We start from the raw sequence: 13,885 nt of genomic DNA, 5'->3' as shown, positions 1-13,885 counted from the left end.
ACATCTGAAGGCCAGACTCTTTAGCACCCTCTGTAAACTGGGGAAACTGAGACTCAGAGATGGAGTGGCCCTCTCCTAGGGCTGCTGGGTGAATGAGAAGAGAGAGTGGGTCTCAGAGGCCTCAGGTAGACCCCTGGCTCCAGCCTGCAGATCAGTATTTACAACTCCAGGGAGGGGAGAGCTCAGAGATGCAGAGATATCAAAGAGTCTCATGTCTGTTACCATGGGAACCGGCGGTTTGGGACGGACCCCAGGCTGGGTTAACAACATTTCCTGCCCCTCCCAAAGCGGAGAGCGCCAGGCTTCCTCCTCTCAGTCTCTTCATGGACAGTTCACTCCTCTCCAGTTCTCACTTCCTCTCCAAGCCCAGGGTCAGCAAACAGCTTCCCAGCCCTGGCCACAGTGAATGTCTGTCTTTCTACCCTGCCTAGAGCCAGCAATCTAAATAGCCCACATTGGCAGGCTAAGGACTGTCAAGAGCTGACATAGGGAACTAGGCTGGGAGTTACTAGACTGAATGAAACACAGCCCCAGGGACCCCCAGCCCTCCCACTGTAGGAAGCTTCAGGACCCTGGACAGATGTTATCATCTGCAGCAGCAGACTCACTGAAGGCATAGAATGTTTGAGCCAGGAGGGCCCTTATAACACAGAAGGTCAGAGTCAGGAGAACCCTTAGAACACAGATTGGAGGGTTCCTTAGAACACAGAAGGTCAGAGACAGAAGGGTCCTTAGAACACAGATGGGAGGGCTCTTAGAACACAATGTCAGAATCAGGAGGGCCCTTGGAATCCAGAATGTCAGAGCTGTGAGGGCTCTTAGAACATGAAATGACAGAGTGGGGAAGGTTCTTAGAACATGGAACAACAGAGCTGAGAGGGGCTTGGAACTTGGAATGACAGAGCTGGGAGGGCTCTTAGAACACGGAATGACAGAGCTGGGAGGGCTCTTAGAACACGGAATGACAGAGCTGGGAGGGCTCTTAGAACACGGAATGACAGAGCTGGGAGGGCTCTTAGAACTCGGAATGACAGAGCTGGGAGGGCTCTTAGAACACGGAATGACAGAGCTGGGAGGGCTCTTAGAACACGGAATGACAGAGCTGGGAGGGCTCTTAGAACACGGAATGACAGAGCTGGGAGGGCTCTTAGAACACGGAATGACAGAGCTGGGAGGGCTCTTAGAACACGGAATGACAGAGCTGGTAGGGTCCTGGAACACACAATGTCAGAGCTCAGAGAGCCCTCAGAGCCTACCGGTTGCAGCCTTCTGACTAACATATACAGTTTCGATTCCAAAAGAGACTCCACTTCTTCACCCCAAAGCAAAGGAGCGCACACCCTCCCCCACGCCTCCAGAGAACTGCTTCCCACTCACTGTCAAAGTAGCTAGTGTCATCTTCCGCCTCCAGCTGTGGGATGAATTCTGCCTTTTGCCGTAGGAGACCCGTCCAGTCGAGGTTGTGGAAAAAGGGGTGCTGCTTCACCTCGAAGGCACCACCTGCAGGGGCAGCAATCGGGCTGTGCCTGAGCACCCTGCTCCTAGGGACCCCTGCAGCCCAGCCCCCCACTCCACCCCTTAATGGCTTCTAGTCCTGCCTTCCTGTCCCCTTCCCTGCCTCCACAAGCCCTTCTAGCCTCGTTCTTTGTAGCTCAAGTGGGCTGCTACCAATTTTCCGAAAGATTTTTGGAGTGGGGTGTTATGGACAAACATCCTCTGGGTTTAAAAAAAACTTTTTTAAAGAGCCACCAATGGCTGGTTTCTGTGTTTATATAAACCACTGGGAGGTAAAGGGAATGAAGCAGAATGTGGGTGTGGGAGGAGGCCATGGAGAAGGGGGCAGGTCAAGGTGGCCCAGTGTCAGAGGGTAGGATGGAGCAGCGGTAGGAATTATTGGAAGAACCAAGGCCGAAAGGAAGAATATTAGCTCCTTGAGGGCAGAAATCCGCTGTTTTTTTGCTCTGTATGTCCAAGACAGTGCCTGCCATACAACAGGGATTAACAAATGCCTCTTGAGATGAGGAGAGTGAGGGGCCAGCTGGCTCGTGTTTCAAGAAGATCACATTAGGGGGCCTCAAGTTAAGTAAAAAGGATCTGACTTGATGTGAACAATCGAGTTCATGTGGACTGCCTTCTCAAGGGCTGGGGGAAGGTGGGTGGGAAGGAGAGAATTTGGAACTCACATTTAAAAAAAAGAATGTTAAATACATTTTTAAATGGAGCTGAGAAATATTTAATGAAATAAAAAAAAATTTTAAAGAGGATGTGAGAAAACCAGTTGGCCAGACTGAGTTGGCTCAGCAGGGGGCAGCCCTCAGGGTGGACACACAGAGGAAAAGGGCAGCTCTAGGGGTGGACACTCAGTGGGAAGGAAAACAGAACTCAGTCCCAGCCCCCACCCTGCAGGGAAACATGACTGGGGCTGGTGGCTGGACCAGTGGCCCCGGGAAGAAGCAGCAGGGATCCACGCCCAGGCCACGTACCAGTGCCTAATCGGTCCAGGGGACTCTGCCTCAGCAACTTTGTGATCAGGTCCTGAGCGTCCGCAGGCAGTGCCTCATCTCCATCTGGCCAGATGATGTCATCTAAACAGGGAAGAGTCAGCTTACAGCAGGGGTGGCCATGGCTGAAGGAGGCTCTGGCCTCTAGCCTCGTCTGAGAGCAGAAGAATCCTGTGCAGCCAGGGACTGGAGGGCCTCACGGGCCGTGCTCTGCACAGCCAGGAGGTCCCAGCCCGATACCCCTCTCCACCCTGTTAATGCTAAGTTATCTCTTTTTTGTGGGGAGGAATCTGAGTAGACCAAAGAAGCAGCTAAGGAGGAGCCCCCTGCCCTTCCCCATGGATTATGTTCTACAGCTGGAAGGGACACCAGAGGTACCCAGTTTATAGATGAGGGCACTGATGCCTAGAGAGGGCCTTGCCTAGTAACACGAAGAGAATAAGCATCAGAGGCTGAGTTTGGAACCTAGGTTCCTGTGACCCCAAATCCAATGTTTTTTCCACTGACCCATGATGAAACAGGATGCCCACCCCCTGATGGATGGGAGGACTAGGGATACAGAATGAGCCATATGCTTTTGGACACAGCCAATGTGGGAATTCGTTGTCTAATTAGGCATATTTGTTACAGGAATTTTGATTTTCTTTCTTTTCCAATTAGAGTGGGAGAAAATAAATCTTTATCCATTGAAAAGAAATGTTTTTAAGTGTGAAGCCTCCCTCTTCCCTGGCTATCAGGCTAGAACCTGGAGCCAGAAAGAACGGACAAGGCCAGAATATCACGGTGACTCAGTAAAAGGGTGACTCAGACCCAGGTCTCCTGATTGCCCCTCCCCCCCAAGTCCAGGCCCACACTCTCTGCATAGCACTATATGGCCTCTCACACGCTCCTTTGGGGTGCTAAGGGAGAAGCCTTGGTTGAGCCCCAAGACTCAGAGGGAGACGTACCACTGACAACCTGGCCGAAGAGTTCCTCGGGGGTGTCGCCAAAGAACGGGACACAGCCCACAAGAAATTCATAGAGGATGACGCCCATGGCCCACCAGTCCACTGGCTTCCCATAGCCTTGTCGGAAGATCACTTCAGGCGCAATGTACTCAGGGGTCCCGCAGACCTGGGGAAGGAGAGAGGCACAGGTGAGGCCTGGCCTTTGGAAGACTCACTCGGTGGCAAGAGACCCATGGGGACCAAGGCCAGATACTCCCACTCGGCCACTCAATCAGCTGGCAGGCATTTATTAAGCACTCACTGTGTGCCAAGCACTGAGGATAGAAAGAAAGGCAAAACCATGGTTCCTGCCCTCAAGCAGCTCCCACTCTAAGGGGGAAAATAACATGTAAGTAAATAGGTATGCACTGATCCATACAGAGGAAAAGGAAGGTAACACCAGAGGGGAAGGAGCTAGGAGAGGCCTCCCCAGGAATTCTGTGGCCCCACAGTGGACAGTCCCAGGTGTGGTGTACTGGGCGGCAAGGGAGGGGACGCTAGAAAAAATGGCCAATTCAAAGCACGTTCCTTGCCAACTGCATGATTAAGAGCTGGAAGCAACCTCAAGCAACATTTATTTCCTTCTGCAGATGAGAACATGTGCATGCGTGCGCGCGCGCGCACACACACACGCACACACACACACACACGTGCACGTGTGCGTGGTGAGTCAGTGAGAGAACCAGGTTGCAAACCCCTGGTCCTTGGGCAGGTTAACTATTCCAGCAAACCATTTAGTCTCTTTGAAGACCAATCAATCAATCAAGCAGGACCTGAGTATGAGTTCCAGCTCTGCCCCTTGCTGCCTACCTGACCCTGGGCAAACCCTCAGCTTCTTCACCTGAAAAGTCAAGGGCACTGAACTAGGTGGCATCTAAGGCACCTTCCAGGCCTCTATCTGTGACTCGGGCCACAGCTCACCAGAACGAGTGTTATTAGATTATCTCACTAATGAGTAGTTACCAGGCCAGGGTAGGAAGAGAGCTTCCCACTTGTTCCATGCCCAGCTCTAGCACCATGCAGGTGAGTGAGCTGACCCCCTGAAGGATATGGTCCTGACTTTGCTTTCCTCCAATGCCCGCTGCTCAGCCACGCTTCTCCCTCTGTCACGGCAGTATTCCAGGCACTCGGGCTGAAAAACCTCAGTCCTCCCTCCCTCTCCTTCTCCCCACACGTCCAGTCAGAGGCCCACAAACAGCCTTCAGGAGCTCCCTCTTGCCCACAGGATGTACCACCAACTCCAGTGTTCGGGGCCCAAAGCTGTCACCACTTGGCCCTCACCTGCCTTTCCAGCCTGATTCTGTCCTACATTCCCCTTGGCCCGTTCTCCACTCTGGCCAAACCAGCTGACCTAAAGTTCCCACATCTGGGCCTCTGAACAGGCTGCTCTCTACCCTAGGATGGATGTCTTCCCTCTTCATCTGTGTCTCTCAGTCAAGACTCAGCTCATGAGCTGCTTCCTACCGGACCCTGCGACTAAGTCACCACTGTGTTCTCCCTTCCTCAGAACCAGACTGTCTAGACTTGTATGCATGCGTCTGGCATCCCTCCAGTAGGCTATAAGCTATTTTTCATCTTGTGTGCCTAGCAAAGTGTCCTCCATACAGTAGGCATTCAATAAATGCTCGCTGGCTTGAAGTGATCAGGCTGGGCGGTGCACAGGAAGGAAGCTTCCTGAGGGCTGTGGGCAAAGGAGGTAGGCCTTGAAGAATGGAAAAGATGATATCTGCCTCACCAGAACCATCTGGCGGTCTCCTCACCTCCTGCCTTAGCCTGCTACTCCACTCCACTCCCTCCTGGAATCCCAAGCCCCTTCTTGAAACCTCACAGTGAACAGGAGGCACTCACCTGCTTGTCCACAAACTCGCGGGCGTCCTTCTCAATGTGGCCCTCATACAGATTTGTGGTCATGCTCATCAGTCCAATCTTGGACAACCCGAAGTCTGTTAGCTTGATGTGGCCCAAGGACGTGATCAAGAGGCTGTAACAGAGTAGACAGAGGCCCACCTGTCATGGAAGCCGGGGCCAGGGCCAAGCAGGGCCCTAGAGACACCAGGCCTCCAAAAGCCAGGGAAGCTGGGACCCCCCCACGCTCCAGGCAGGACATAACTGAGATCTCCTGCACTGGGCCACTGATCCTCTGGTTCTGGCTTTAGGGATGGTGTAGAGAATGAAAAGACCTTGGAACACAAGGAACCCTGGCACCTGCAGCACCCAGAGCCAGGAAGGACCTTGGGTTTCCCCCCTCCAACTTTCCATCCACTGCCAGAGCCCCTATCCACATCATCTCTGCCCAGGGAGTGAAGGAGTGTACACTAACTCCTGTGTGGCCTGACCCAAGGAAGCACAAGATAAAAGCCCCCTCCCAGGATTCAGCAGCCTCCTCTGAAGCCATGCCAGGGAGGTTTGCTCTGGGGCGCAGAGGCCAGGAGAACCACAGCTGGCTCCCCCTACTTCCCCTTCTGTCTTCCCTGGCAGGAAGCTCTCAGTGACCCCCGGGGCCAACCACAGAAGCGAAACTGAGCCCAGGTGCCCAAGAACACCTGTTTCTCAATTCCTTTGGGCAAGCTTTTGGTTTTCTTCCCCTTGATGCCCTGCTAGGCATATTTTAGACCTTGTAATCTTCTCCAAGCCCCTGCAAGAAGCAGGTGGGGTGTAACAATTCCTACACAAGGAGAAGCAAAGGGAAGGACTGAGACGCTTAGTCGGTGCAACCCAGGGCTGGTGGGTAATTAGAGAAACATCACATTCAGCCGAGCACAAAGAGCTCCTTCCTCTGCAGTCATCCCGTGGGAAGAGAGAGAGCACAGGATTTTAGAGGGAAGAAGAAAGGTCCTTTCAGATCCAGACCCAGTCTCCCACCTTCTAGGAGGAAGCAAGTCAGGGGATGGGGTAGGGTGGCGGTTTGGAACAGGTTCAGAATCGACCAGCGAGGTAGGGGCAGAGAGGGACACAAAACCTGGAACCCAGGAGCCCAGCGTGGGACCCTTTCCCTACAAGAAGAACACAGACTGTCGGAGGGGTGGGGGACCTCAATAGGCCAGAGAGGAAGGGAATGGCCCAAGGTCACACCTCAAGTCAATGTTAAGTGCAAATTCTCCTGACAAGCCGAGGGCTAAGCTGGGCTTCCCTGAGAGTGCCAATTCTTCCCCATAAGGGATGATAAAAATTCAAAAGAGGAAACTTCTCCCCAGATTCACCCTGTTCCTCAAACAGAGAAGCACAAAGTGAACAGGAGCCAAAGCCTGAGAACTTGCATTTGGATTCTAGTCCTGCTCTTCCTACCTGTGTGACCCTGAGTAAGTCACCATCCCCTGAAGCGGGCCTCGGTTTCCTTATCTGTAAAGTGAGGGGCTGGACCAGAGGAGCCCTAGGGCTGCTCTCTCTCAGCTCTGGGGACTTCGGTTCCCTGCAGAGCCCCTCCCCATCCCCAGGCCCACCTCAGCTGGTGGGCAGCCCACCAATGAATCTTGCTGCTCCAATGCTCTGCCCCCTCTTACTTGTCTGGCTTGAGGTCCCGGTGCACGATGCCGTAGTTGTGTAGATACTCCAAAGCCAGGACGGTCTCCGCAAAATACATGCGGGCCATGTCCACTGGCAGGGGGCCCATATTCTTCAGCAGTGTGGCGCAGTCCCCGCCTGCAGGAAGACCAGGCAACAGCCCGGAGTCAGGCCTGACCCGGCCTCCACAGGAAAGAGAGAGGAAGGGGTAACAACCCAGAAGATAAACCAGCCCCTGGGGGATGGGACGAGTAAAGCTCTCCTCAGCCGCTCAACGCGACGCCTTCCATGCAGGCTGCGCTCAGGAAAGGTCTGACAAATGAGTGAATGAGCTGGAGGAAAAAATGAACCATGCGCTGAGAGATAACCCCAGTCATAGAGAATGACTGAGGGAGGCAGGGAAGCCAGGGCCACTGTGGCCTTCTCAGGAGCCAGAGCCAAGTGAGGGAAACGAAGAGCACTGCCCTTGGACTGTTCTGCTAAAATCTTTGGCAGAGCTCTCTGTCATCTAAGGGGCTTGAAATCCAGAATGTCAGAGCTGGGAGGGCCCTGAGAACATGGGATGTCAGAGCTGGGAGGGCCCTGAGAACATGGGATGTCAGAGCTGGGAGAGCCCTTGGAACAGGGGATGTCAGAGCTGGGAGGGTCCTTAGAACATAGAATGTTTATGGCCTTGTGAGGGAAAGTGAGGGAGATGGAGCTCATCGCCCTTGGATTGTTCTGTTAAAATCTTTGGCAGAGCTCTCTGTCATCTAAAGGGGTTGAAATCCAGAATGTCAGAGCTGGGAGGGTCCTTAGAACATAGAATGTTTATGCTAGAAGGGCCCTTAGAACACAGAATGTCAGACCTGGGGGAGGCGGGGTGGGCCTTAGAACCAGGAATGTCAGACCTGGGGAACCCATAGAATATGGAAGGTCACAGTTGGGAGACGAGAAGCTTTAAAACACAAAATGTTGGAGCTAGGAGAGGCACTCAGAGATTACCCAGTCTAAGCCCTCAATAGCACAGATGGGGAAAGTGAGGCCCAGGGAGGTGAAAGGATTCACACAGAAGGTCTGGAGCAGAGCTGGTAAGGGACCCTCCGAGCCTTGACCACAAGGCTAAGAGCTCCTGTCAGCACCTCCAGATGCCCAGTACTGACCTTCCACGTACTCCATGACCATGCAGAGGTGCCTGCGGGTCTCAAAGGAGCAGAACATGCTGACGACAAAGGGGTTTTCAGCGAAGGTGAGGATGTCCCGCTCCACAAACACTTGCTGGATTTGGTTCCGGAGCACTAAGTTCTGCTTGTTGATTTTTTTGATAGCGAAACGCTGGCGGGTCTCCCGGTGCCGGACCAGGTGCACGGCCCTAGTGGGGGAAAGAGGGGGTGAACAAGGCGAGGGCTGAGAGTCTGTGTTCTAAGGGCCCTCCCAGCTGTGACAGTCTATATTCTATGTTCATAGGTCCATTATGTGTTTGAAGGTCCTTCCCAGGATCCTCCCAGCTCTGACATCCTGTGTCCTAAAGGCCCCATCCCAGCTCTGACACTGTGTTCTAAGGGCCCTCCCAGCTCTGATATTGTGTTCTAAGGCCCTCACAGCTCTGACATCTTGTGTTCTAAGGGCCCTGCCAGCTCTGACATCCTGTGTTCTAAGGCCCTCACAGCTCTGACATCCTGTGTTCTAAGGGCCCTGCCAGCTCTGACATTCTGTGTCCTAAAGGCCTCATCCCAGCTATGACATTCTGTGTCCTAAAGGCCCCATCCTAGCTCTGACATCCTGTGTTCTAAGGCCCTCACAGCTCTGACATCTTGTGTTCTAAGGGCCCTGCCAGCTCTGACACCCTGTGTTCTAAGGCCCTCACAGTTCTGACATTCTGTGTCCTAAAGGCCCCATCCCAGCTCTGACATCCTGTGTTCTAAGGCCCTCCCAGCTCTGACACCCTGTGTTCTAAGGCCCTCACAGTTCTGACATTCTGTGTCCTAAAGGCCCCATCCCAGCTCTGACATCCTGTGTTCTAAGGCCCTCACAGCTCTGACATCCTGTATTCTAAGGGCCCTCCTTGCTTTGACATTTCATATTCTCTGACAAAACCCACAGCATCTTGCCTCAGCAGCCCCTCTGGTCTGCCCTGGAGGAGAAGTCCAATAATTTCAGTTACTTGTCAGCCAAGAGGGCCAAGGACATTGACGTCCACAGTTCAGGGGGTGGGGCTATCTCCCACTCACCCATATGCCCCATTGCTGATCAGCTTGATGGTCTCAAAGTCGCTCTCGCACGGTTTCCTCCGGGAGGGGACGGGGAGAGAACGGTTCTGAAAAGACCAGAGAGAAATTGGTTAGGACTCCCTCAACCTCCGGTGCCTGCCAGACCCAGGGGCCACGTGGAGAGAGTCACCCTCTGCCTGAGAGCCCCCAGGAAATCCTCTGCCCTTGACTCAGGAACCCTCAGGAGGTGGAAGGGGAGGGAGGCCACCCTACACCCTCTTCAAAGGTCCAAAAGGTTGCTCTTTGGTGTCTTGCCTCAAAGGGCAGAGCTGGTTCAGGGAAAAAACTAACGAACCTGAGAGTCAGAACACCAGAGTTCAAATCTCAGCTCTGCTCCTGTGTGACCTTAGGGTAGTCACTTCACTGCCATTCCAGCTCTGGACTTGGGGTCACTGCTATCACAACCTCAATGCCTTTGGGCAAACTGTTTCACTGGTACAGTGAGAGGATGCAAGGCTCTAATAAACCCTATAGACCACTTGGTGGTGGTGGTGGGCACTACTGGGGGCTCAAAGGGGGGCAGATTTAAGGCAGAATTTTCTAAGAAGTAGATAAGCCACACAGGAAAGCAAGCTTAGGAGGTAACAAGGGCCCTGTCACTGAAGGCCAGAGAGTTAAGGAGCCAGAGTTGGAAGGGACCTCAGTGGTCATTCTGGACCAACCAATACCCAAAAGGATACCCGTGGATCCTATCATCCAAAGTGTTAGCTGTCCCTTCCCAGCTCTGTGTCATCTGCAAACATGATAAGCATGGCAGGCTCGGATCCCTCCTGCCATGCTGACATGGAACCATTAACTACTGTTGTTTGAATCTGGCCATCCAGCAAGTTCTGATTATCCATCACCCATCATCACCCAGTCCACATCTTTCCATCTTCTCCACAAAAACAGTATAAAATACTTCAGCCAAGGCTTGACTAAAATCTAGGTAAACAAACGCCTTTGGCATTTCCTTCACCAGAGGGTTTAGTAACCCTGTCATGATAGCAAGCAAGGTTAGTGAGGCATGCCCTGTTCAGGATGAAGCCGCCATGCTGGTTCTCTGCGATATCTGCTTCCCATTCTAGATGTTCACCAGTCATCTCTTTAACAATCCATTCTAGAGTTTTCCCAGAATTTATGTCAAGCTCACTGGCCTAGAGTGTGCAGACTCTGTTCTTTTCCTTAAAAAAAAACAAAAAAACAAACCCAAAAACCAGGACCACATTTATGCTTCCCCAATTTTGTGGCCCTTCTCTGGTTTTGCAGAATCTTTCACATATTACTGACAAAAGCTTGGTAATTACATCTGCCAGCCCTTTCAAAGACACAAGGAGAGGCCGGACGGCTGCTCTGCAAGAGCTTCCATGAAAGGGCATTCCTTCCCCTCACCCCCCACGCCACTCTAGCTGCCATGACACCTGGTCCACACTCCAAGCCTTTCCATGGCAGAATTTCCCCCGAGGCCCTTGAGTGTTCACTCCATCCAGACTCTAGGCTGCAGCCATGTTTCACTTCCACTTCCTAGACTTCGCCATAGCAGCTGCCCCCCCACCCCCTTCCTACCACCCTCTTTACAGTTCTGGGAATCAAAGAAATCAAATCAAAGAGCAAATGTCCTTGTTCCTGGGAAGAATGTCTCAATCAACTCCCCTATGGCTCCACTCACCAAGCCTGTAACTTTCCAAACCAAAGTATCCCTTCCCACCACCCCACCATTAAGCGCATCGGCTCCTTCCATTAGAATATAAACTCCTTGAAGGCAAGGACTGATTTTTATTTGTATAGCCAGTACTCAGAGGAATCCTTGGTTGATAGTAAGCGTTTAATAAATGCTTTTTAGTCAAACATTTATTAAGCACCTATTGTGTCTGCAGAAAGGATAGGTCTGGAAAAAGAGATCTGAGCATCAGAACCACAGAAATAATTGAATCCCTGGGAGCTGATGAGATCAGCAAGGGAGAAGAGGGCCTTCATCCCTTCATCCATCCATCCATTCATTTCTGTTCAGGTTGATGACTCAGAACCTCCCTTCTGACATTTTCCCAACTGCAAAGCTACAAGTCACGGTGCTTTTCTTCCTTAAGTCTTTCACCAAGGCCAAGACGCGGCACTTCCCTTTCCCCCATGGCCCCACTGTGGAATATGGGCTTTTCCCCCCAGTGTAAGTACTCAGAGCCTGGGCTCCCTGGGAAGCATGATCCTGCTGTAAGAAGCAGCCAGCTGCTCATCCCTATCCCCATACCAAACCAGGGGAACCCTGACCCCTGCTGAGGCTCAGACAAGGACCGAGCTCCCTCCAAAGGAAGCAGGGGCCAGGGCAAAGGTCCTAATTGACACAAAGGCAATACCCCCTTTTCCAATCTCTGGAGCAGCCCCCACTGTCCACCAGCTGCCTCTCTGCTAGGGAGATCCCATCACAATAATGATCGCTCACAATGACAGAACAGCTCTAGGCTGCCATCCATTACCTCATTTGAACATAGGAGGTAGGGACAATGATTATCCCCATTTTATAGAAGAAGAAACCGAGGCTGAGAGAGGTAAATGTCTTGGCCAGGGTCATACAGCTAGCAAAGTCTGTCTATGGAAAGATTAGATATCAGATTTTCCTGACTCCAAGTCTAGCCCCTTGGCCCTTCCCTCAATCAGTGGAAGTTTGCCAGCAGCCACGGGTGGTGCCCAGACACAACATACATCTCACCAATCCCTCACTCATTCACCATTCCCCCTACCTCCAGTTCTCCCTTGTTATTGGGCCTTGGCACCAGGGAGGAATAGCTCTTGAACCCAGAACCTGGCATACTCACCTCTGGAGTGTCTCCGGCCTCAGGTGCAGTCGAGGAGCCGGCATCCAGAGGATCCAGCTGCCCCATCTCTGGAGAGGCAAAGACAGAGCAAGGGTTAGCCTGGGCCCTCAGGAGCCCAAGACAGTGTACGAAGGAGAGAGGTCCAGCCTGAGATGGGGGTGCTCAGGGGAATGCTGGCTCAGGCCTGGGAAGGGCCCAAGGGGGAGGCTGTCTTCATATGCTAGTCCCAGTGCTAACACTCAGTGCCTCGCCAGGCAGGGTAGGAATTGTAGGACTCTAAAGCTGATTGGGAGAGGGGGGCAGGGGGCAGGAAGAAATCACAGCACCCTAAAGTTGGCTGAGACCTGGTGGGGGAAGGAAGGGAAAGATCCCTTCCACCTAAGACCTGACAAAGCTGGTGAGCTTCAGGAGAGATGGTCTCACTTAGCATTTGTGTCACTCTGGGCAAGTCAAAACCTCCCTTCCTGGATGTCAAGTGATGGGGTTGGACTAAATTGGAGACAAGCAGCCCACAAAATTCGCCAGTACTGCCTGAAGGAAATTACAATGGAACTGGGAAATGTTTACCAAAATAAAATACAATTCAACATAGCTAACATTAATTTGTGCTTTTCTAAGTCACCATGTGGCCAGTAGGGATCCCTCCCTATTTGACACCATTGGCCTAGGGGACCTTCAAGGTCCATTCCAGCTCAAAATCTTATAATCCTATGTTTAAAGACCTTCAGTAGAGAGAGAATCCACAACCTCCCAAGGGAGGCCTATCAACTGCCCCTCTACGTTCCTGTCTCTATAAAATAAAGGAGTTGGAACAAATGGTCTGTACCACCCCTCTCAGCTCTGACACAGTGTCCTAAGGACCCTCCCAGCTCTGACATCCTGGGTTCTAAGGCCCTCCCAGCTCTGACAGTCTGTGTTCTAAGGGCCCTGCCAGCTCTGACATTCTCAGTTCTAAGGACCCTTCCAGCTCTGACATCCTGGGTTCTAAGCTCCCTCCTAGCTCTGACATCCCCCATGGGTTCTAAGGGCTTTCCAGCATTCTGATTACCCTCTAGATAACTTAACTGGCTGGTAGGCCCTCAGTGACACGAGGCCTAGAAGTCTCAGGATTAAAGCACCCAAATCTTCTGCTCTGGGGAAGAATGCCAAGTATCCTAGCACCAAGCAGTTAACCGCCTACATACCACATCTGCTTAGCACAGGGTTCTTGGCATATACCCAGGAAGCTTCTTCCTCCTCCTCCTCCCCGCCCCCCATCACCTGGAAGTTTCCAAGGACTGAGCTTCCTTGCAAAACAGCAATGGATTCAGGGAGCTGCAGCCTCTAAGGGCTGAAGGGGCCTCAGAGATCAGATGCCTTTGTAGCTTCTCCTGCAGCCTGTCAGCCATGTGTGGAAGGCCCTTACCCCCAAAGGGAATTTAAAAAAAAAATAACAGGAATAATTCATTATATAGCATTTTAAATGACGCAAAACTCAGCTCACTTGGGTCTCACAACAACCCAGAGCAACTACTGTCTCCATCTTACAGGTGAGGCGTGAGTCTGTGAGCAGCTTAAGTGACATCCCCAGGATTACAAAAAAGAGGATCAGAGTCAGATCTGAACTCAGATCTTCCTGACTCCAAGCCCAGCACTACACCCTAATGCTTAGAGGCAGATGTCTACACTGTCCTTATGGACTCCTTAGCCTGTTTCCTACTCTGACCGCTCAGCATCTTTCCTTCTCTCATCACTACACTTATGGTGGATGACCCGTTTCCTACTTCACTAGGACAGAGGCCATCGGTCCTGGAGTGAGCTTTCTCAGTCTCCCTTCTCTATGCCTAAACCGTCTTACCTGCATGGACCTCTGAACCTTT

General features: G+C 52.2%; 1 protein-coding gene across 3 annotated transcripts in view; it reads right to left on the bottom strand.

Moving 5' to 3' along the window:
* The window catches only part of MAST3 (microtubule associated serine/threonine kinase 3), a 67,388-nt gene that overhangs the window by 21,770 nt on the left and 31,733 nt on the right, over positions 1-13,885 (bottom strand). For all 3 annotated transcript variants that reach the window (XM_036738352.1, XM_036738362.1, XM_036738371.1), the window contains 8 exons: positions 12,027-12,094; positions 9,199-9,284; positions 8,131-8,339; positions 6,988-7,126; positions 5,336-5,468; positions 3,449-3,614; positions 2,484-2,585; positions 1,378-1,500 (listed from right to left, as the gene is read on the bottom strand). In XM_036738352.1, coding sequence (XP_036594247.1) covers positions 1,378-1,500; positions 2,484-2,585; positions 3,449-3,614; positions 5,336-5,468; positions 6,988-7,126; positions 8,131-8,339; positions 9,199-9,284; positions 12,027-12,094 — 1,026 coding nt within the window. The remainder of the gene's footprint in view (positions 1-1,377; positions 1,501-2,483; positions 2,586-3,448; positions 3,615-5,335; positions 5,469-6,987; positions 7,127-8,130; positions 8,340-9,198; positions 9,285-12,026; positions 12,095-13,885) is intronic.

The sequence above is a fragment of the Trichosurus vulpecula genome, chromosome 1 (genome assembly GCF_011100635.1).
Source record: "Trichosurus vulpecula isolate mTriVul1 chromosome 1, mTriVul1.pri, whole genome shotgun sequence".
Lineage (NCBI taxonomy): Eukaryota > Metazoa > Chordata > Mammalia > Diprotodontia > Phalangeridae > Trichosurus > Trichosurus vulpecula.
The sequence above is the reverse complement of the archived record's forward strand: the minus strand, read 5'-3'. Positions and strand labels throughout refer to the sequence as shown.